This window comes from Ursus arctos, unplaced genomic scaffold, assembly GCF_023065955.2.
Source record: "Ursus arctos isolate Adak ecotype North America unplaced genomic scaffold, UrsArc2.0 scaffold_25, whole genome shotgun sequence".
Classification (NCBI taxonomy): Eukaryota; Metazoa; Chordata; class Mammalia; order Carnivora; family Ursidae; genus Ursus; species Ursus arctos.
In genome coordinates, this window is record NW_026622930.1 from 27,487,234 (window position 1) to 27,510,086 (window position 22,853).

A 22,853-nucleotide genomic window follows, 5' to 3' on the forward strand; every position below is an offset into this window, starting at 1 on the left:
CTTAGAGTAAGGTATTATGTGATCACTTTTTTATTTTTATTTTTTATTTACTTATTCTTAAAGACTTCATTTTTTAAAAAAGATTTTATTTATTTGAGAGTGAGTGAGAGAGAAAGCACAAACGGCGGGCAGAGGGAGAAGGAGAAGTAGACTCCGTGCTAAGTGGAGACCCCCCCCCCCAACAAGGTGATGTGGGGCTTGATCCCAGAACCCTGGGATCATGACCTGAGCCAAAGGCAGGCCCTTAACCGACTGAGCTATTCAGGTTTCCCTTAAAGACTTTTTTTTTTTTTTTTAATGATATATTAGTCACCTAATGACATACTGTATGGTGACTAAAGACTTTATTTTTCAGTAATCTCTGCACCCGTCCTGGGACTAGAACTTAACAACCCCAAGATCAAGAGTTGCATTCTTTACTGCCTGAGCCAGCCAGGTGCCCCAATCCCTTTTTAATAAAAAGAAAAACATAAAAGTATATGTATAGAAAAGGACAAAGAAAAAAACTCCAATGTCAATGGAAGTTTTTCTGCTTAGTGGGATTATAGGCCATTTATATTTCATTCTTCGGACTTTTCTGGGTATGTGTGTGTGTGTGTGTGTGTGCTCTTTACAAGTAACATTTGTTACTGCTTTGGTAAAATTACTGTAAAAGCAGATTCATTATCATACAGTGGTGTAGTATTTTAGTTGAAAGAAGACAAAAGTAAAATATTACAATTAGAAAATACAGTGTGAAGAAACAAAGAGAAATGAGAAGGCCGTGGCATATTTGAAAGGCTTGATTTTCATAGGATTTTGTAAGGAAGTGCTGGGAGATGAGGCCAGAAAAAGGTGGTTCAAATTTTAGAGACTCCTGAATGCCAGACTCACAAATTAAACTGTGGAATCTTCAACAGTTTTTGAATTTTAGGAATATTAATCAGGCATAAGCATGTAGGAAGATTATAGGAAAGAGAGCTTGGAGTCCAGGGGTTGTTGCAGAAGTTCATGGCTAAAGTGATTTTTTTTTTTTTTTTAAAACCAGGGCTGTTAGGAATAGAAAGGAATGACTGAATGCCAGAGATACTGATACTCCAGTAGCATCAATTGATGGACTGGGTATAGAAGAATTATGGAAAAGTGTCAGAGATGAACCTAGAGTTTGTTGTCATTTTAAAACATTGATGGATGTAAAAGTGTTATGTAGAAATAGGAAAATCAGGAAAAAGAGCTTGTTTGAAAGGAAAGATAAATTTGATTTGGAGACATCTTGAGTTGGAGTTGGAAGTACAACACTGGAATTCACACACAAAAAAATCAGGGCTAGATCCTAACTCTCTATGAAATGTGTACATAAATATATATAAAAATTATGCTTAAAATTAGTTGACTTTAACTCATTAAAAAAAATCCCAGTTCAGTATATAATCTTTGAATTCAAAGAAGGAAAGATATAGCTGCAAACTTAAATATTGACAGGGACATTTAAATTTTGCAAATAAGGTGAATTACATTGATTTTTCAATGTTAGCTAACTGCATTTCTTAGAAAAACTCCATGTGGTCTTGATATATTATCCTTTTAATGTTTGGTTTGGTTTGATTTGCTAAATTTTTGTTTAGAACTGTTGCATGTATGCTCATGAGAGATACTTGTTTGTAGCTTACTTTTTTAATAATGTTTTTGTTTGGTTTGGGTATCAGGGTAATGTTAGCCTGATAGAATTTGAAAATATTCCCTCCTCTTCAACTTTTTGGGAAGAGTTTGTATGGAATTGGTATGCTTTCTTAAATGTTTGGGAGAATTCAGCAGCGAATCCATTTAGCCTAGGAGTTGTCTTTGTGGAAAGATTTTTAACTATAAATTCAATTTCATTAATAGGTTAGATATAGGACTGTTTAGGTTATCTATTTCTTCTTGAGTAAGCTGTGGTAATTTGGGTCTTGTAAGGTATTGTTCCATGTTGTCCATGAATTTATTAGCATAAACTTGTTCATAATACTCCTTTATAATCCTTTTTAATGTCTCTGGAATCTATAGTGATGATACCTCTCTCATTCTTGATATTGGTCATTTGTATTTTTCCCCCATTAGTGTGGCAACAGGTTTCAGTTTTATTAATCTTCTCAAAGAATCAGCTTTTGGTTTCGTTTTCTCTGTCTTTGCTTTCCTACTTTACTGCTTTCTGTTCTGATCTCTACTAGTTCCTTTTTTTCTGCTTACTTTGTCTGTCTTTGTCCCTTTAGTTTCTAAGGTGGAAGCTGAGAACATGGGTTTAAGTAAGACCTTGTTTAAAAAATATGGACAGTTACTGCAAGGTTTCTCAATAGTGGCACTGTTGACATTTTAAGCTGAATAATGTTTTGTTGTGAGGGCTGTCCTATGCATTATAGGGCATTTAGCAGTATCCCTGGTCAATAGCACCCCCCTGGCAATAACCAAAAATATTTCCAGATATTGCTGAATGTGTCCAGATGGACGAGTATCCCTGATTGAGAACCACTGATTTAGTGCCATAAATTTCTAGATAGTGCTTTTGCAGCATCCTGTACATTTTTATATATTGTGTTTTCGTTTAGTTCAAAATACTTTCTGAATTCCCTTTTGATTTGTACTTTTACCCATGGGCTATTTTGAAATGTAGTTTCCAAATATTTGGTGATTTAATTCTATTGTGGTCATTCATACTTTGTATGCTTTGAACCCAAACTTGTTTCATGGCCCAGAACGTGGTCTGTGTTTGTAAACATTCCACATGGACTTGAGAAGAATGTATATTCTGTTATCATTGAATAGAAGAATTCTGTAATTGTCAGTCAGGTCATGTTGGTTGATACTGTTGTTCAAGTTTTGCTGTTTACATCCTTGCTGATTTCTGCCAACTTATTCTATTGATTATTGAGAAGCAAATATATAGCCATTCCAGCTTTATTTTGACTAGTATTAATGTGTATTGTTTTCTGTCCTTTCACTTTCAACCTATTTGTGTCTTTATGTTTAAAATGGGTTTACTGTAGGCAGCATATAATTGGATCTTGCTATTTTATCCACTCTTAATGAAGAACTAGTTGATCTGTTTGACTACTGGGGAGCTGGTATCACTGCTTAAGGTGCTGTCTCCCCTAACAAGTATATTCCTGATCTCACGGGGGAACATGTAGAAATGGGGGCCAGCTTGGTAGGCAGGATGGAGGGCTGTTGCATTGTCCTCACTGTGCCTACCTGGGATCAGGCAGGGGCTCATGAAGGCAGGGTGGCAACCCTCTGGGGACCCTGAAGGGAGCCAACAACTGTGCCTGAGAGAGATGGGACTTTTGGAATCTGACTTACACTGTTGCTGACCAATCATAACCTTCACTGGCCTTAGTACTCTGTTAAACCAGGTGTTAACCTATTAGTTGTTGAGTTGTGGAAAGTCGAGGGGTGGATCCCAGGAGAGGAGCTCAGCACAGTGACTGTTTACCATCTAGAATGTAAGCATTACAAAAATACAATCACTGGTATGGCTGTATTAGTACATACTGGCCAATTATGTGGTGTGTGCACCTCTGTTTATCATGTTTGAGTATTCTGGGTTTAATTCTAATTACTGCATCCTAACTCCTATTAGGAAAGAAGAGGGAAATAAAGAGATCATCACAGGAAAAGTTTTCACTTACATTGATTGCCTATGGTTGCCGTGACCTCTCCCTGAGCTTCAAGGCTTACGTGCATCTCTACTTCAAAGCCCTATCAACAAGCCCCTCAAATTCAACAGTTCAGTTTGCTGAGGCCTGAAACTTAGGCATCATATTTGGATTTCTTTCTCTTCCCCACCTTCTATAGTCAGTCACCAATTTCTGCTATTGACTTTCCCCACAAAGAGAATCCTCTTGATTCAGCAAAGCTGAGGTTATTAAACTTACTGCAACAAGGGAAAGCTTTGACAGAGTCTTGGTAGTTAGGGGAAGTTAGGAAAGGGTATTTCTAGGATTTTGAGATTGGGATTCACATGGTTTAAGGCACATCCTTCAAGATGGGGAACTGGTTGGGGTGGGCAAAGTTTGTGACAAGGTATTTGGAATTAGTGGACATAATAAGAAAAGGCTCTTAAAGTAATTTGTTATCCTGTCAGGAGAGCTCTTTGCCCTGATGCATACACTGTTTGTCCAGATAAGTTAGTTTGTAAGAATTTCCTGAAGCAAACAGTAAAGCTAATTACTGGTTTAGTCTTATCATCCTGGGCAAAAAAAAATTTCCTGGGGCACAGTTATATCATGTTGATTCAGTTCTCTCTGCCACTCTTACTTTTAAACTTTTCTTTAGTCCCCTTTTTTCTGCCTACACCACTACCACTACCACTGCCCTAGTTCAAGCTCTCATCATAACTTGCCTAGACTATTTAAAATGCCTTCTAACTCATCTGTAGTCTTTTGCCCTCAGATTTGTTTTCCATACTGCCACCAGAGTAATGTAACTATATTGCAACTCTGACACTGATGTGTGTAAAACCTTTTAGTGGCTTCTGGTTGTCTGTAGGGTAAAATCAGCACCGGCTCCTTGTCTGCACTCTTTTTGCATTGCTGTCCAAGCATTTGATTTCCTTCATCTATGCGTTTGTTGATGCTGTTGCCTCTACCTGGAATATCTTTTCCCTCCTACTATATGTGGCTAATTTTTGTTCTTCCTTTAAAAGTTAAGTCAGGCGGTATCTCCTATAGGAAATATTTCCTGAACCTAGACTCTGCTTTAAGAACATACTATATATAGTGCTATTGTTACACTCACCATATTGTGCAGAAATTACCTTTTATGAGGGGAGAGAGCCACCTAAAGGCAAGTTGTCTTATTAATTTCTGTATCCGCTAGCATCTGCAATAGGGCCCAGCACACAGTAAGTTCTGTTTTTACTGACCCAAATTGGGTCAGAAGGGGAGGACTTAAGGACTTAAGGGGAGATAAGAGGTGATGATTTAACTTTAAATTGATGTATTTGAGGCAACATCAATGTTTCCAAATAGAGAAATTTAAATATGAGAGCAAGATTTAAAAGTATTATTGGGAAATCATCATGTTGGAGTAATAGTTTGAATTGATTATTTCACCAAGAGTGAAAGTGTAAACAAGAGAGCACAGATTGAGGACTGATATTTGGGGAATATACTCAGTGGTTGGGAGAAAGTAGAGGAAGCCCTCAGAGATATCAGTAGCAACAGAGATGAAGAAGATAAACCAGAAGCATAGAGCTATTGGGGTGGGGAGAGGCAAGGAGGAAAGAAGAGTACAGAGGAGAACTGGAATCATAGTGTTAAAATTTGCAGAGCAGTTAAGGAGTATGAGAACTTTGAAAAGATTTTCTGAATTCGACAATGTTATCTAGCAGAATGGGGATTTCATTTCTTTTTCTTTCTTTTTTTTTTTTTTCTTGTAGGACAAAGTAAGATTTTTTGTTCTCAGTTTTTAAACTGGCAAAAATATATCCTTTACCTGTGTTCAAACCAGGACTTTCTCAAGGGGTGTGGTTTTCTTTATTTGGGAATAAAGTTTAACTTTATTGAGGGCCTGTAGTAAATGTTTACTTTGAATTAACACGCTTTCTATTTTTTTCTTGTTATCTCTTTTGTCTTTGTGAGCAAAATCATTATATATAGATTACTTGAAAACAATGTTTGGTCTTTCCTTTGATGTGTTAATTCTTACCTTAATTACTAGATTATTTACAGGCCATTGGTAGTTACCCATTAAGAAGTAGCAAGCAAGATACTACCAATATATATTTTCATTTTACCAAGTTCATTTTTAGAACTATTATTGATTATATCACTCATTTTCAAAAAAATGTTCAGCCATGAAACCCTTTCCTTAAACGTATATGGAATCCCAATATGTGAATCAGATAAAGTGGAGTTTGTGTGAAGCTGTGAAAGGGACCTAAAGTCCCTCCTCATAAGTTGTATCTAGCCTTCTAACTTCCTTCTCTTTGTCTACAAACAACCAGTGGCCCCTGGGTCTCCTCCATGGAAATCCTGGGGCTACTTAAAGCATAGTTTGAAAATCACTGATATGTTATACTCTTGTAGAAACGCTGATAACCACATTAGTACTGAAAGTCACAAGATACTTAGACATCAAGTCAGTTGACACTTCCACTCTGTTCTCTTATTGGTTAGTAGAATGTACAACAATAAATAGCTGCCCAAAGAGCAAATAAACTTGTACTAAAATTATTTAGACAGAGGTTGTATGGCTTCCTTTAAGAGAATTTGTCAAAGTGGTTCCTTTGTCAGTGTGACCCTGGACTACCATTACATCTGCAGTCTCCTTCCAACACCAGTGATTCTCTCTGGTCTTCTATATCTACATTTATCCTACCTAGTAAATATTATCTAAATATGATAGGGGTCTATTTTATCTTTTATTCAAATTTATAGTGTGCCATTTATATGAGAGGTCCTGTGTTAAACTGCAGGATAGTACTTAAACAAATAAGATACAGTTTGCTATTAAGGAAATAGAAAGTTTGCTGTAAGGTTTGATGAGTACAGTAAAAGAAGTAATCAGAGGATATTAATGGGAACCCTGTGAAGTGAAAGGACCTAACCCAGGCCAGCTAGGAACTTGTCAGAAAAAATGCTAGCTTCCCTGAAGACTCCAAGTTGACTTCAAAGATGAGTAGACTTTAACCAGAAGCATAATAGGGAAAGGTCTTTCTAGGCAGAGAGAGGAATGTACAAATATGCTCTGAAAGAGGGCATGCCTTGTTTGGAGACCTGTAAGTAGTTTAGTATGGCTGGAGCTTAGCATGTGAATGGAGATTGGTGAGTGAAGTCAGATAAAAAATGACTGTGTTTTGCCAAGCTTAGGAATTTGGACTTTATCTTGAAAGTGTTGTGAAGAGAGTGAAGGATTTTAAGCTAAGCAATTGCATGGTCATATTTGTGTTTTAGAAAGCACTCTGGCAGTAGTCAGGAGAACAGATTAGAGTGAACCTTTCTTAGAAGCAAAGCGACCATTAAATAATAGCCTTTTGCAATAATTTACACTAAACTGTCTGAGGATAGTAGAATTGATGTGGTGGGTGGGGGAATGATTTCAAGGTATACTAAGAAGGCAAAAGCAGTGGAGTTATTATTGGTTAGAGAAAGAGTGAATTCGGGGATGACTCTTAGTGGGGCTATCCCCCTACTAAGAGAAAGATTAAGAAGAAAGGAATCTCATGGGCTTTTTGCCTCAAGATTCTTAGAGTGCCAACTTGAGCAAGGATATAGGTGCTTTTTTATTTTTTATATTTGAATTTGCATATATTTTTAAGGTGTGGTATAAAGAAGTAACAGTGTATTATCAGGGAAGGTTATGGAATTTTTTTTAAATCTATTAGATTAAGGTAGACTCTTATTTAAGATAGTTTAGGAAGGAGTGATCTACTTAAAGGCAAAGGACTAGACTACTTTTTGTCGAGTCATTTGATTATTTAATACCTATTTTATATACTGTATAAATTAGTTTTGATTTGAGAGTAAATTCATTTTTAGAAAATCCAGGGACTTTTTACATTGCCATTTGTCAGAATTTTTACCTTTTAAGAAGATGTGTGGTAAGATTGGCTTGTCTGTATAAACTAGCTAATTTAGTAATAGTTCTGCTGTGACATTATGCATTTTAAGATACAAAATGATTTTCCTCAGAATGCAAACTTTGATTTTCAAGTCTTTCATTGGTGTCATGTGAGAATTAATGTTTAATCCCTTGCTATTTAACACTCCTGACAGAAAGGATGTTTCCTTTACATAGCTTTGTCACATCATTTTCAAAAGTTAAGATCTCTCTTAGGCTGGCTGAGGTGGTTAAATCCCTTCAGGGAAAGAATGAGCAATGCTGTGTTCCTTAATAGAAAACTACAGGTATTGGTTTTAGATTTTGAGGTCTCCTCTGTAAAGGGACACATCCATTATGTTTATTCACTGGAATGTTCTGTTCTTTCTTATCAGTTAGGTCTTCCTTCCCTGTAGATTTGTGATTTCTCCTGTACCTTTGAAAGCATTAGAGAGTTACCTCTTCCAGTAACAAAACAAAAAATTGACTATAGTTTAATACCTTTTAATTTACAGTGTTAATGGTGAGACTTGGACTTTTATAATCGAAAGCTCTTAGTTTACTTTCATTCTGTAATGATTGTAGATATGAAAGTACATTCTAATGTTATATTTATTTATTTGAGAGAGAGAGAGAGTGAGCACAAGCCTGGGGAGAGGCAGAGGGAGAAGCAGACTCCCCACTGAGCAGGGAGCCTGACGTGGGGCTTGATCCCAGGACTCTGGGATCATGACCTGAGCCGAAGGCAGATGCTTAACTGACTGAGCCACCCAGGCACCCCTCTTCTTCATGTTTAAAAGAAGCTTTATTTTCTTCCTTTTTATAAAGATGTTTTATAAACAGGTTATAGTTCCTGCTTTGTTTAATGTTTTCTAATAGTAAGCCAAAAGGTCCCTAAATTTTAGTGTTTAGGAAGGTGTTTTTGTAATAAGTATGAAAGTTTTCAGAAGTTGTTAGCAGTCTATAATTTGGCTTACATGTACAGATTTCCTTATTCAGGAATTAGAATGGATTTGAGGGGTAGATCAATAGGAGTACTCATTGAATTGTTACAGTTAAAATGCTTGAAAGTTCTTTGAATAACATCTTTTCAAATCTTAGAGGTTATTGTAGTTTTTTAAGAACTAGTATTATAGTTGTTATTTTGAAAAGTGAAATGATTTGTTTGAGCTTAGACTTACTCTAGGAGGAAGGATACTAGTTGCTCATTTTCTGTTAAACCAAAATGTTTCATTTGGGACATTAGTTTTTTTATCAGCATGGTAATCCAAAGTTTAAATATGTGAGAAGGTAATAACTTCTTTTTTGTATTTCTTCTACTCTGTCTGCAGGTTGTGAAAATTAAAATGAACAAACTACGGCAAAGTTTTAGGAGAAAGAAAGATGTTTATGTTCCAGAGGCCAGTCGTCCACATCAGTGGCAGACAGATGAAGAAGGGGTTCGTACTGGAAAATGTAGCTTTCCTGTTAAGGTAAGAGCTCATATTTCTATAATTCTAGGTGTGGAAAAGAATTGACAGCCTATTACATGTGAAATCCCATTGATTAGGACAATTAAAAGAAAACTCTCTAAAAACTAATCCCTTCATCTTCTGCTTCAAAGTAGAATTAATAAGAAAAATATAATTAGTGACTTTTTTCTCTTTGTATTTTAACTAGGAATTTCTGATCTGTAATCTGGAATCGCTACAAATAAGATCACTTCTGATTAGAAACTAATCCTGAGGGGCGCCTGGGTGGCACAGCGGTTAAGCGTCTGCCTTCGGCTCAGGGCATGATCCCGGCGTTATGGGATCGAGCCCCACATCAGGCTCCTCTGCTGGGAGCCTGCTTCTTCCTCTCCCACTCCCCCTGCTTGTGTTCCCTCTCTCGCTAGCTGTCTCGCTCTGTCAAATAAATAAATAAAATCTTTAAAAAAAAAAAAAAAAAAAAAAAGAAACTAATCCTGAAATATCTAAAAATCCCAAATTATCAAGAATCAAATTATTTTGAGTGGGATATACTTACTAAGTGGTAGGGCAGAGGGAGCAGGAGTCTGTTTTCTTAAATACAGGCCTGGTATGTTCTAGAAAATCTTTTTAAAAGAGTTAAATCTTTTAACTGTTAACTGTACAGAGGGCATTTAAACAAATTCCTTCATTTGTCAGATCAGAAAATGGAAGCTCAGGGGCGCCTGGGTATCTCAGTCGTTAAGCGTCTGCCTTCAGCTCCGGGCGTGATCCCGGCGTTATGGGATCGAGCCCCACATCAGGCTCTTCCGCTATGAGCCTGCTTCTTCCTCTCCCACTCCCCCTGCTTGTGTTCCCTCTCTCGCTGGCTGTCTCTCTGTCACATAAATAAATAAAATCTTTAAAAAAAAAAAAATGGAAGCTCAAAGAAGTTAAGAACATAGTGAAGATGTAGCGAAGGGGGTGCCATACAGGTGTTTTTTCTTACTACTACTTGACACTCTGGAGAAAAAGGGTAACATTTAAAAGTCGTGAAAGAAATGTACATGCTATACTGTTTAGTGAGAAGAGCAATTTATAATTATATAAGCATTCTATGAGATGATATAAGTGTGGGTGCAAAAATGTAGAAGGAACTAGACCAAAATGTTAATATCTTCAAGAAAAAAATTTAGTCTAATATAAAATGTTAACATTTTCACCTACATTCTACATCTTCTTATGTGTGAATATTCTTACTGTGATTTTCTCCTCCTTGTACTGCCTCAGCACCATTGATTGAAAAATAGCCTGAACCTTCAGAAAGGAAAAAATTTGTATGACAGGAAAAGTGATTTGTAGAATCTACAGGTTAAATAAATACGTGGTTTTTTTTTAAGATTTATTTATTTAAGAGAGAGCATGAGTGCGTGTGCACATGGGAGGGGAAGAGGGAGAGAGAGAATTTCAAGCAGACTCCCCGCTGAGCAAGGAGCCCAACATGGGGGCTCAATCCCACAACCCTGGGATCATGAGCTGAGCCGAAACTAAGAGTTGGATGCCCAACCAGCTGCACCACTCAGGTGCCCCATAAATGCATGGTTTTTAAAATACACAAATTTAAATAAATAAAAAATCTTTAAAAAAAAAAGGGGGGGGGCACCTGGGTGACACAGCGGTTAAGCGTCTGCCTTCGGCTCAGGGCGTGGTCCCGGCGTTATGGGATCGAGCCCCACATCAGGCTCCTCTGCTGGGAGCCTGCTTCTTCCTCTCCCACTCCCCCTGCTTGTGTTCCCTCTCTCGCTGGCTGTCTCTATCTCCGCCAAATAAATAAATAAAAAATCTTTAAAAAAAAATAAAATAAAATAAAATACACAAATTTTCCCACAGTCTGTCAATAACTAAGCATTTTCCTAATCACTTAGCTTTGTCTACTTAATTTGTTTGCTGAAACTTCTTTTATAGGAATGATAAATATTTTAATTTAAAATTTTGGGTATGATATTAAAGTATGAAAAAAACCCTCATACTTAAAAACTAACACTGTTCTCTGCTACCTCCCCCAACCTCATCCCAAAGAGTAGGCTCATTTTGATTATTATACGAATTGAGTATTGTGGAAATGGGAACTCTTACACATTGTTGATTACTTAGAGTATAAATTGCAACTTCTTAGGAGGGCAATTTGGAAATATCAGTTAAAATTTTATGTTATTTTTAAAACTTGGGGTTTACATTTTGTTTTAAAGATTTTATTTATTTATTTGTCAGAGAGAGAGAGAGAGTGAGCGAGCATGAGCAGGGGGAGTGGCAGGCAGAGGGAGAAGCACGCTCCCCCCAGAGCAAGGAGCCCAGTGCGAGACTCGATCCCAGGGTCTAGGGATCATGACCTGAGCTGAAGGCATATGCCTAATTGACTGAACCACCCAGGTGTCCCTCAGTTAAAATTTTAAATGCACTTTTCATTTGACCAGAAATTTTACATTTAAGAATTACATTTAGGGGCACTTGGGTGGCTCAGTTGGTTAAGCATCCAACTCTTGATCTCAGCTCAGGTCTTAACTTCAGGGTCATGACTTCAAGTCCTGCATTGGGCTCCATGCTGGGCATAGAGCCTACTTAAAAAAAAAAAAGAAAGAAAAAGAAGAAGAAGAAAAGAAACAAAAAAAGAAAAAAGAGAATTACATTTAAGGGGCACCTGTCTGGTTCAGTCAGAAGAGCATACAACTCTTGATCTCGGTGTTGTGAGTTCAAGCCCTACATTGGGTATGGAAATTAATTTTTAAAAAATAATAATAAACTTAAAAAAGTTGTGGGAGGCAAACCATAAGAGACTCTTAACTATAGAGAACAAACTGTGGGTTGATGGAGGGGAGGTGTTGGGTAGGGGATGGGCTAAATGGGTGATGGGAATTAAGGAGGGCACTTGTGATGAGCACTGGGCATTATATATAAGTGGTGAATCACTAATTCTGTTCCTGAAACCAGTATTACACTATATGTTAACTAACTAGAATTTAAATAAAAACTTGAAACAAATGAAAAAAGAATTACATTTAAGTACATTCATAGATACACTGGCTCAAGTGGTCATGAGCATTGTTTGACAGCAAAACCCTGGAAATAAGTTAAATGCCCATCATTCTGGGATTTGCTAAAGAAATTATGACATCCAGGGCAGCCCTCTCAGGTCCCCTCCTTCTTTGGGAGCTTTGTACTCTATCACTCAATAAACTTTGTATTATCGCTGAAAGAAAGAGAGAGAGAGAGAAAAGACAGACATTAAGTGGAATTCTTTGCCACTCTTAAAAAGGGAACAAGGTAGATCTATATTCATACATTTAGTAAATTTTTTTGAATACGTACTGTGTACCAGGCATATGCTAAGTGGTAAACAAAAAGACAGTTCTTGCTTTTGTAGAGTTTATATTCTCCTTGTGGGAGTACAGACTTTAATTAGATATTTGCATTAATAATATATGATTATAAACTGAGATAAATGCATTTTAAAAAGGGAAGGCTGAGTATAAGAAGTTAGATGAGATGAACCTGGAAAGAAGTAGGGTGGGGCCTCATAGGCCATGTTGAAAATTTGGGACCTTAAGAATAATAATAGGAAGCCACTACCTGCTGGGGGGATGGGGTTCATTATTTTATTGTGGTAAAATATATAACATAAAATTTACCATATTAACCATTTCTATGTGTGTAGTACAGTAACATTAATGACGCTCATACTGTTGTGCAGATATCAGCACCATCCATCTCCAGAACTTTTCATCTTCCTAAACTGGGACTCTGGGTATGGTGTGGTTTGGAGGTAGTCCATAGTGGTTGTGAAGAGTCTGGTGAAAGTTTATTACAGTAATCCAAAGGAGAGATAATGTTTACTGTGGACTAGGGTGGTAACTGTGGAGAAGAAAAGAAATGAAGTAAATTGAGAGTTAATTAAGAGATAAAGGCAACAGGAATTGGAAATGTACTGGACCCAGGGAATGAATGGTGTTAGGGATGACACCTGGTTTCTTGTCCCAAACTGATGATAGAGGTGACAGTCATTGACATAGGAAACATGAAAGAATATTCTCTGATATGCTCACACAGAGAGGTAACTTTAGTGTATTATTAGGTGATAAAGGCAAGGCACAGGACAATGTATATAATATGATTCTGTTTATAGTTAACAAGTAAAAAATCTATTTGCTTATATATGTGAGAAATATCTATAAGAAGACACAAGTAAATCTGAATTAGAGAATGGGAATGAAGGATTGGGGATCTTTTTACTTTTCAGTGTATATCCTTTGGAACTAGTGACATTTCTTATGAGCATGTATCATATTTGTAATAATAAGCATATATGTATATTTTAAAAACCTCATTCACAGGATTCTGAGAGGCTGGTATACAGTATTGAAATAATTGAAGTAAAGTAAATTGAAGCACTTCCAATTGGCTATGAAGTACACAGCTTTTAAGTATTTTCTTTTTAAAGATTTTATTTATTTATTTATTTGTCAGAGAGAGAGCACGAACAGGGGGAGTGGCAGGCAGAAGGAGAGGGAGAGGCAGGCTCCCCACTGAGCAGAGAGCCCCAATGTGGGGCTCGATCCCAGGACCCTGGGATCGTGACCTGACCTGAAGGCAGACGCTCAACCAACTGTCCAGGCGCTCCAGCTTTTAAGTATTTTGTGTGAGATAAAGAAGATTCAGTATCATTCAGTGCTACTGTCATTTGTCATAAGAAACAGCTGATGGGATGTACTTTAGAGATAAACGTATAAGATGTAAGATTTATATGTTATGCAGACAGGGGAACTTATTTAGGGTGTTCTTTGTATGGTCTTCTCCAGATGGCCTCTTGAAATCTTTCTACAAGACATTCATCCTCTCTGCTATGTTGTGGCTCCCCACCCCTTATCTGTCTTCCCTTCCCACCCTGCACGCATATACAAGTGACATGTGGTTGGATAGGAGAGTCAGAACCTGAAATAATTTTTGGTAGCCTAAAAATAGATAAATTTCCTCAGTCAAATATAGCTGGGAAAATAATGTCTTATCTGTCCTTGCCTTTAGGGACCACTGAATTCTGAACCTAATGAGTTGATGTAAAAAGTTCCCCATGTAGACAACTAGTAGGGTGGTGGGCATGCTCACTGAGGAAGAACATGTTTGAGGGTAGAGATGAATTCCTTTTGAGGTGCCTATGAGATGTGTGCATGCAGATCCCCACTCACCACAAGCACCATGAGTTTTGATTTTGAGATTACAAATAAATTCTAGTAAGTAGGTAAGTTTGCAGATATGGAATCCTTGAATAATGAGGGTTGACTATATATAACTTACCATTAAAGTCACGAGTAAGTGAGATTGCCTAGAGGAAGTAAGAGGAAGGGAAGGCCTAGGTCAAACACAGAAGGGACAGGCAGTGAAATGGGTATCTTCAAAGGAGAGTAAGAATGAGAGGTAGAAAGGGAAACCTGAAGAGTATGATCTCAGAAGGCAAGGTTTCAAGGAAGGAGAAAGTGGTCAAATGCTGTAAAGAGATCAAGGAAGAAATGAAATTCATTAGATTAAAAATTTGAAAATCGTGGTGACTTTGATGATAGCACGTACAGGGAGTCCTGAGGATGGAATCTAGATTGAGGAGTGAATGGATGCTAAATAAGGAAGAAGATGACAAATCTAGAGATTACTAATTCAAGAAGTTTGTCAGACAAGGTTGTGAGGATGGGAAGGGGTGGAAGGGAAGTATTACAAAGTGCACAAGGAAACTTTTGGTGTTGATGGCTGTTTATTATATTGATTGTGATGATGATTTCTCAGGTATATACAAAAACTCAGCAAATTGTAACTTTATATATGGTTCATTATGTGTCTTAAATCTCAACAAGGTGGTTAATTTTTTTTTTAATGAAAGTTTGTCTTCAAAGGGGAACAGAAAGGCAGAATAACAAAGGGAGTGTGAGGTTGAGAAACTCTGTGTGTTGTGGTTTTAAAACTGTTTTAACAATTTTATTAGATATAGTTTACATACCATAAAGTTTATTCATTTAAAGTCTATAAATCACTGGTAGTTTAATTTTATGTTGAATCTTGTGTTTAATGTAGGAGAGACTTGAACATAACTGAAGGGACTTTATAAAGAAGCGCGTAGAGAGTGGATTAGTTTTAGATGGAGGAAGGATGCTGCTTCTATTTTAACAGTAGCAAAGGTGGAAAACGGGGAATAAATGCACTTAAATTTATGGTTTTGGTGGCTTAAGATTGATGGAGTTTTATTTTAAAGACATATTTTCTCAAGGAAATAGGAAGTGAAGAGATCTGTAGAAGAGTAAGGAGAGAAGTCGTGGAGTTAACTTTTGAAGACAGTGGAATAGCTACTCCATAGAATGGGAGATCTAGAATATGCAATTACCAGGAATAGAAATGAGATTACTGGACAGTAGTCAAGCGAAACGACAACTCATTTGATCTCTGCCATGTATGTTTAAGTATACTGGTGCCTATGTAAGTATAATAATTTAGTATTAAAGTAATGATTAGAGTAAAGTAGGTTTCAAAACTTGTCTTGCAATTCTGCTAGAATAACAAGATAATCTTTTTAATGCAGGAGGAATTTTATTTTATTTATTTATTTTTTAAAGATTTTATTTTTATTTATTTGACAGAGACAGCCAGTGAGAGAGGGAACACAAGCAGGGGGAGTGGGAGAGGAAGAAGCAGCCTCCTAGCAGAGGAGCCTGATGTGGGGCTCGATCCCAGAACGCTGGGACCACGCCCTGAGCCGAAGGCAGACGCTTAATGACTGCTCCACCCAGGCGCCCCACAGGAGGAATTTTAATGTTAGAAGTCAGGTATTACCTAAAAATTAATGTAGTGGTTCTTTAAGTGAAGTTCCCAAAACCTTTTGTGGGATCCTGATGTACTTTCTTTTCCAACTATATATCTGTGTGAAGCCATACTTTTTTTTTTTTTAATATTTTATTTATTAGAGAGCACAAGAGAGAGAGGGGGAGCATGCGCATACAAGTGGGGGTTGGGACAGAGGGAGAGGGAGAAGCAGACTCCTTGCTGAGCCTGACTTGGTGCTCCATCCCACGGTTCTGGGATCATGACCTGAGCTGAAAGCAGACGCTTAACCAACTGAGCCACACAAGCGCCCCAGCCATAGTTTCTTTATATACTTCCAAACAGCATATTCTGACAGATTGAATGTAGATGCAAATTTGAGAATCCAATTTTCTCTTAAGCCAGATGTTAGAGAGATTTGCAGAAATGTGAAACAATGCCACTCTTCTCACAAAATTGTTTCATTTTGGAAAATACAGTTATTTTTCATTAAAAATGTCATTTATGGGAGATTCATGCTCTTTTCCTTTCCAACTGTCCCAGATACTCTATATCTCTCTCTCTTTCTCTTTATGTATATATCTTCAATAAACTCTGCTTTCACCTCCTGCTGGCTTGTCTCTGATTTCCATCCTTCCAGAAGGCAAGGACCCTCTTGGCTGGTCCTCTGGGACCCCCTCTGGGTCCTCAGACCTGGCCTGCCTGCATCACTAATTCATAGGACATTGTGGAAAGTGCTTAGAAAGATATTGCTTAAGTTGTGGATAAAAATTTACCCTAGACTAAAATCTGCTCTGACTCCACCTAACAAAGCTTAAAATTAAGCCTCAGAATGATCAAAATGCCTAATGTATCCCAGAACAAAGGTCATGGATATTTATAGGAATACAATAATATCCGCACCCAAAGAGGTTAAATTTGCAGTGTCTGGCATCCAGTTCAAAATTACCAGTCATGCAAAGCAGCAGAAAAATATAACCTAAAATAAGGAGAAAAATCAAAGAGAAATAGGCCCAGAAATAACCAATGCTAGAATTAGTAGACAAGGACATTAAAACTTGAACATAATATCCCCTGTGTTCAAAAAAGTAGAACATAATATAACACTGTAGTTAACTACACTGGAACTAAAATTTTAAAAAAATAATAACTTTTAAAAGTTAAAAAATGGGGGCGCCTGGCTGGCTCAGTTGGAGGAGCATACGACTCTTAATCTCAGGGTTGTAGATTTGAGCCCCATGGTGGGTGTAGAGATTACTTAAATAAACTTTAAAAAATTTTTAAATGTTGTTTTTGTTAACATGTAATGGAGTTTATTATCATTATTCAATGAATTCAATTTTTAAAAGTAAGATTCTTAGTTTTAATTTCTAATATAGTAAAATTATCAGTAGGTGTAACTGACATACAAAAAAATGCTTTGTAGTCTTCAGTGTAATGGGTCCTGGGATAAAAAATTGTGAGATCTTCTGATTAAAACAGTATGCTTCATCAACTAAAGTAATATACTAAGACTACTTGTAATTGATTGCTAACATTATATTTTAAAATGCTAGTATTAATTTTGGTTGTTGGGATGCCTGGGTAGCTCAGTTGATTAAGCATCTGCCTTTGGCTCAGGTCATAATCCCAGGGTCCTGGGATCGAGACCCACATCGGGCTCCCTGCTCTGTGGGGAGCCTGCTTCTCCCTCTATCTGCCACTCCCCCTGCTTGTGCTCTCTCTCTCTCTGACAAATAAATAAATAAAATCTTTAAAAAAAATTTTTTGGGGATTGTTAAAATGGTGGAATCTAAGCCAGTTCATCGATCCTTTGATTTGTAGTTAAAATCTTAATTCTCTGATTATGTAGAATATCTGTAGAATGCTAAAGTGGACCTTCAATTAGGTAGATTGTGGATTTCATAAAATCTTTAAATTTGGAAGAATAGAGGCTTAAGGGACTGGATACAGAATTCATGCTTATTAGTGTTGTTTGTAAATTGATCTAATTTAACTCACTGTTAAGTGAGATGGAAGGACTTTCTTATCCCATTGGTTTTAGGTTTAATCCTAAACCAGGAAGTGTGCTAGTATGTACAAATAGGATAGACCAAATGGAGAATTGAGCATATGAATGCTGGAATTGCGTGTGTTTACCTCCTGGACTAATATTGCTGATTAAGCGATCTGCCAAGTTGTTCTAGGGCCCACTTCTTTTTAAAAGGTAAGGATTGCCATTGTGTTAGAAATTACAAGAGATAGTATTTTAATAACAGATTTGGGGGGGGGGGGGCGAGTTGGCCATTAGAACAGCAGCACCAAACAATTCTCGGACACCAGTAGAGTGTTTGAGAATTCAACCTAATTGTTACACTGTCTTACCTGGAGACCGATTCCTCATTTTAAGGGTTCAGGCCTATAAGACTTTCCCCTCACCCCCTCCCCATACTTCAGATACCAGTCACAAGTCCCAGGCTGTTTGTTACCTGTGTTTCTGAACAAGCAGTTACAGATTGGAGATCCATCGATCTCCTTAGGTTTAATTAATTTGCTAGAGCCGGCTCACAGAACTCAGGGGAACACTTACATTTAACAGTTTATGAAAGGACATGATAAAGGCTATGAATCAACGGTGAGATAGGTACATAGGGTGAAGTCCTGAATAAAGTTGCTTCTATCCTCATGGAGCTTGGGGCCTGGCTTGATGGCATATGGAAGTGTTGTGATTACCCAAGTAGGGAAACTCTTCAAAAGGAAGGCCTAAAACTGTCTTATGGCAGCATCATTACATAGTCATAATTGACTAAGTCATTGACTGATTCAGTCTCCAGTCCCTCTTCTCTTTCCAGAGGTTGGGAGGTGGGACTGGCAGAGCCCATCCTTTAATCACATGGTTGGTCCTCGAGGCAACCAGCTGCCACCCTTAGATACTTTCCGAAAGTTGCCTCCTTTACATAACAAAAGACACCTTTATCACTTTCAATACTCAGGAAATTCCAAGGATCTGGGCAGCTGTGAGTCAGGAACTGTGGACCAAGACCAAATATATATAAGAAATATACTGTGGTCATCTGAATGACAAAATCTGTATTTCTTGTAAATCACAGTATCACACAAGCTTTTCTTATTTTGCATGTAACCAAAGAGCCATGGTACAGAAAGTAGAGCTCTTACTATTTCAGTATTTCTAATAAGCTAGGTCCTGATCCATGGTTTACCTACCATATAACAGGTATAGTCTGTATTTCAGAAGATTTTTGGTGGGGGCGCCTGGGTGGCTCAGCCGTTAAGCGTCTGCCTCTAGCTCAGGTCTTGATCCCTGGGATCGAGCCCCACATCGGGCTCCCTGCTTGGCAGGAAGCCTGCTTCTCCCTCCCCCACTCCCCTTGCTTGTGTTCCCTCTCTCGCTGTCTCTCTCTGTCAAATAAATAAATAAAATCTTTAAAAAAAAAAAAAAAGATGATGATTTTGGTGCATAGTGTTAATGCCAAATGAGAAGTTGTTAAATGTACTTTATCAAGAAAAAAAGCACGAATGCACAGAATAAAAAGTAAAATGGGAAAAAACTCACAGATATCAATGACATTTTAAAAATTAAGATTCTATGCAAATAAACTTGAAAACATGGATAAAATTGGTAATACTCTTGGGTTATATAAATGACGAAAACTGACCCCCCCCCAAAAAAAACTAAAAATATAAGAAGACTAATTCATGTAGAAGAAATATTGTAAGATGTAAAAGAATTACCTACCTCCTTTTTTCCACCTCTGACCCCTAACATACTAAGGAAACTATTAATTTAACCCTAACCCTAATTGTGTGTGTATGTATATATGTAAAATGGAGTTGGAGTCTAAATAATGACAAGTTTTTTATCCATTCTAAGTGTCCAGTAGTGCATTCAGATGTCATACAGGAAGCAGGATATCATCTATGTATACTACCTAGGAGTAACTTTCCAAGTCATTGTTACCAAAAATGCCTTCATATATTTCTTAAATACTCCCCTTTGAGAAACCACTGGTATAGGGTCTTATAGACTATTTTAAGGACTTTGGCTTTTATTTAGAGTGAAATGGGAAGCCATTGGAGAATTTTGAGCAGAGGAATGACTTTATATAAATTATATTTTAAAAGGATTACTCTGATTCTTGTGCTGAAAATCAGCTGTAGAGAAGAGCAAAGGTGGAAGCAGAGAGATCAGTTAAGTGGCTATTGTGAAAATCCAGACAAAGATGATGATGGCTTCCATCAGGGTGATGGTAGTAGAATTGGTAAGAAGGGGTCAGATTCTGGATATATTTTGTAGATAGAGTTGATAGTATTTATGGATGGATTAAATTTGTGAGTGTCAATCAAGAGAAAGAGAAGTCAAGGGCGGTGCCAAGGTTTTTGATCTGAGAAATGGGAAGGATAGACTTGCCATACGTTATTTTGGGAAAGACCATTGGTAGAAGAGTAGATTCATGAATGAAGGATAATATCAAGCATTTAATTTTGATTCTGTTACAAACAGTAACTTTTTAAAAATTTCATTTTCTGCTTATTGCTATTATAGAAATACAATTGACTTTTTAAAAATTGAGATATAATTGACATATGACATTATATCGGTTTCAGGTGTACAACAATGATTTGATATTTGTATATTTTGCAAAATGATACAATTGACTTTTGTATGTTAAAATTATATCTAGTATCCTTGCTAAACTCACTTATTCTAGTAATTTATTTGTATATTCTTTTGGGTTTTCTACTAATACAATTATATAATCTGTGAATAATTATTATTGTATTTCTTATATTCTAATCCTTATACTTTTATGTATGTATGTGTGTACGTATGTATGTCCCTTCATTGCATGTTTATGTTATGATGTTTATAACTTTGGGTAGAATTGGCGATAACAAGAATTCTTGCCTCATTTTCAGTCTTACCATAGTTTATCAGATTAAACAAGTTCCCTTCTGTTCATGGTTAAAAATTATTAAAATTATGAATGGAAACTGAATTTTGAGATGATTACATAATTTTTATCTTTAATTCTGTTAGGTGGTAAATTATACTTACTTGATTTTTTTTGAATAGTCAACTAACCTTACATTCTGGAATAAACTCAACTTGATCAGTATCTATAATGGTCAAGTGGAGTTTATTGAGTATATTTCAGGATTCTCTTTGCTAATATTTTGTTCCAAAATTTCGCATCTGTGCTTTTGAGTCAGAATGGATGGTAATTTTCCTTTCTCATATTGTCGTTGTTAGGTTTTTTGTTAACAGAACTGAGGCCGGATTACAGTTTTAGCAAGGCTCTGTCTACTTCTGGTTTACATCTCCCTTTAGGACATTCTTTTCTTGTGTTTAAACTGAAATACTTTGGTGTTCACTGGAACCTATTCCTCTGGTTGGTCCGGAATTCTAATTCTTCACTCTTCAGCAAATTGAAAATGCCCAAAATTCATTTTTAACATGTTTCTCTGTTTCCTGTAATTCTTGTGAGTTGGTTTTTAGAGACTTGATCAGATTTAGCTTTGATTTTTTTTTTTCTAGGAATACCTCATTGATGGCATGTACTATCAGAAGACACACAATAGCTGATTATCTATTTGTGATGACTATAGCCATTCATGATCATTGCCCGGGATTATTAATTCATTAAGGGTTGCAAAATGATGATACTTTAATTCTGTTACCCTTTCTTTACTTATCAGCTATAATATTTCTATAAAGCAAAATCCCCCTTGTCTACTGCTTGGTTAGCAGTTGTATAGTTTAACTAGAAAGTCAGGGTAATTTCCTTTGTGAACGAAATATTGAGCCATTAACAACATTACCAAAATTGGATGACCGTTCCTATTTGATCAACCTTTTTTTTTTTAAGAAGAATGACATTGTTAGTATATAAGACCAGTAAACTATACACCATTACTTAAATAGGAGAGTTGCAGAAGTAATGTGAGATAGTAAAAAGAAGATAGATAGTTGAAAGAAGAAAGATCTAGAAGTGAAAAGATCAAAGGTTTATTCCTGGCTCTGTTAATTTACTAGTTATATGACCTTGTGCAAATCACTTAACTTTTTTTGACACCTAGTGCCACCTTTCAAAGGTGAGGGTTTTGAATCTCTTTAAGTTCTTTACAGCTTTAAACTGCTGTGATTAGATTTAATACATATACTTAGGTCAGGTGACTTGTTCAAATGTAATTGTACTCCAAATTTATACATAAAAGTAATCCATTATAATTTGACTTAACTACTCCTCTTTGATTAAAGACCCCAAACAAGTTTTGATATCATGTTCTATACATCTGCATCCTATATTTGCAATATAATACAGGTTATATATATCAGATAATATGCCTTACACCTTCTTTTTTTTTTTTTTTTTTTAAAGATTTTTTATTTATTTATGTGACAGAGAGACAGCCAGGGAGAGAGGGAACACAGCAGGAGAGTGAGAGAGGAAGAAGCAGGCTCCCAGCGGAGGAGCCCGATGTGGGACTCGATCCCAGAACGCCGGGATCACGCCCTGAGCCGAAGGCAGACGCTTTAAGGACTGCGCTACCCAGGCGCCCCTGCCTTACACCTTCTTATAAGTTGATTATGATGTCATTTTTTGCTAATGTTGGGAACTGTTGACTAGATGTTCTCTCATATCAGAGCTGTGTGCATTTCTTCTCATGGCCTACATTACCCAAACAGGGGGGGACTACTTTTTAAATAATTTTTTCCAGAAAAGGAAAAATGACTTAATTCATCCAAGAATGAAATTCCACACACTAGTTTTTCTAAAGTTCATTTTTGCAAATAAAAGTCCCTTACTCAGACGGAGTTTGGAAAAGGCATACAGACAAAAGAAGTCCCAGTGTCAAATATTTTAGCCATTAAAGCATAAATCAGCTGCAATTCTTCAGTGAGATAGTGTCTCAGAGAAGAAGAGAGACCTCTTTAATAATGTTTATCTCACTGGGCATGTTTTTCTCATCGGCTAGGAAAACACAACACTGATTTCCATCTCTGCATTTCCAAAATAG

General features: G+C 36.8%; 1 protein-coding gene across 50 annotated transcripts in view; it reads left to right on the forward strand.

The window, feature by feature from the left end:
- NUMB (NUMB endocytic adaptor protein) overlaps positions 1-22,853 on the forward strand; it is a 185,505-nt gene that overhangs the window by 109,801 nt on the left and 52,851 nt on the right. For all 50 annotated transcript variants that reach the window (XM_048220108.2, XM_048220093.2, XM_057318357.1 and 47 more), the window contains one exon: positions 8,886-9,026. In XM_048220108.2, the coding sequence (XP_048076065.1) occupies positions 8,901-9,026 (126 nt within the window). In that variant the 5' untranslated portion in view covers positions 8,886-8,900. The remainder of the gene's footprint in view (positions 1-8,885; positions 9,027-22,853) is intronic.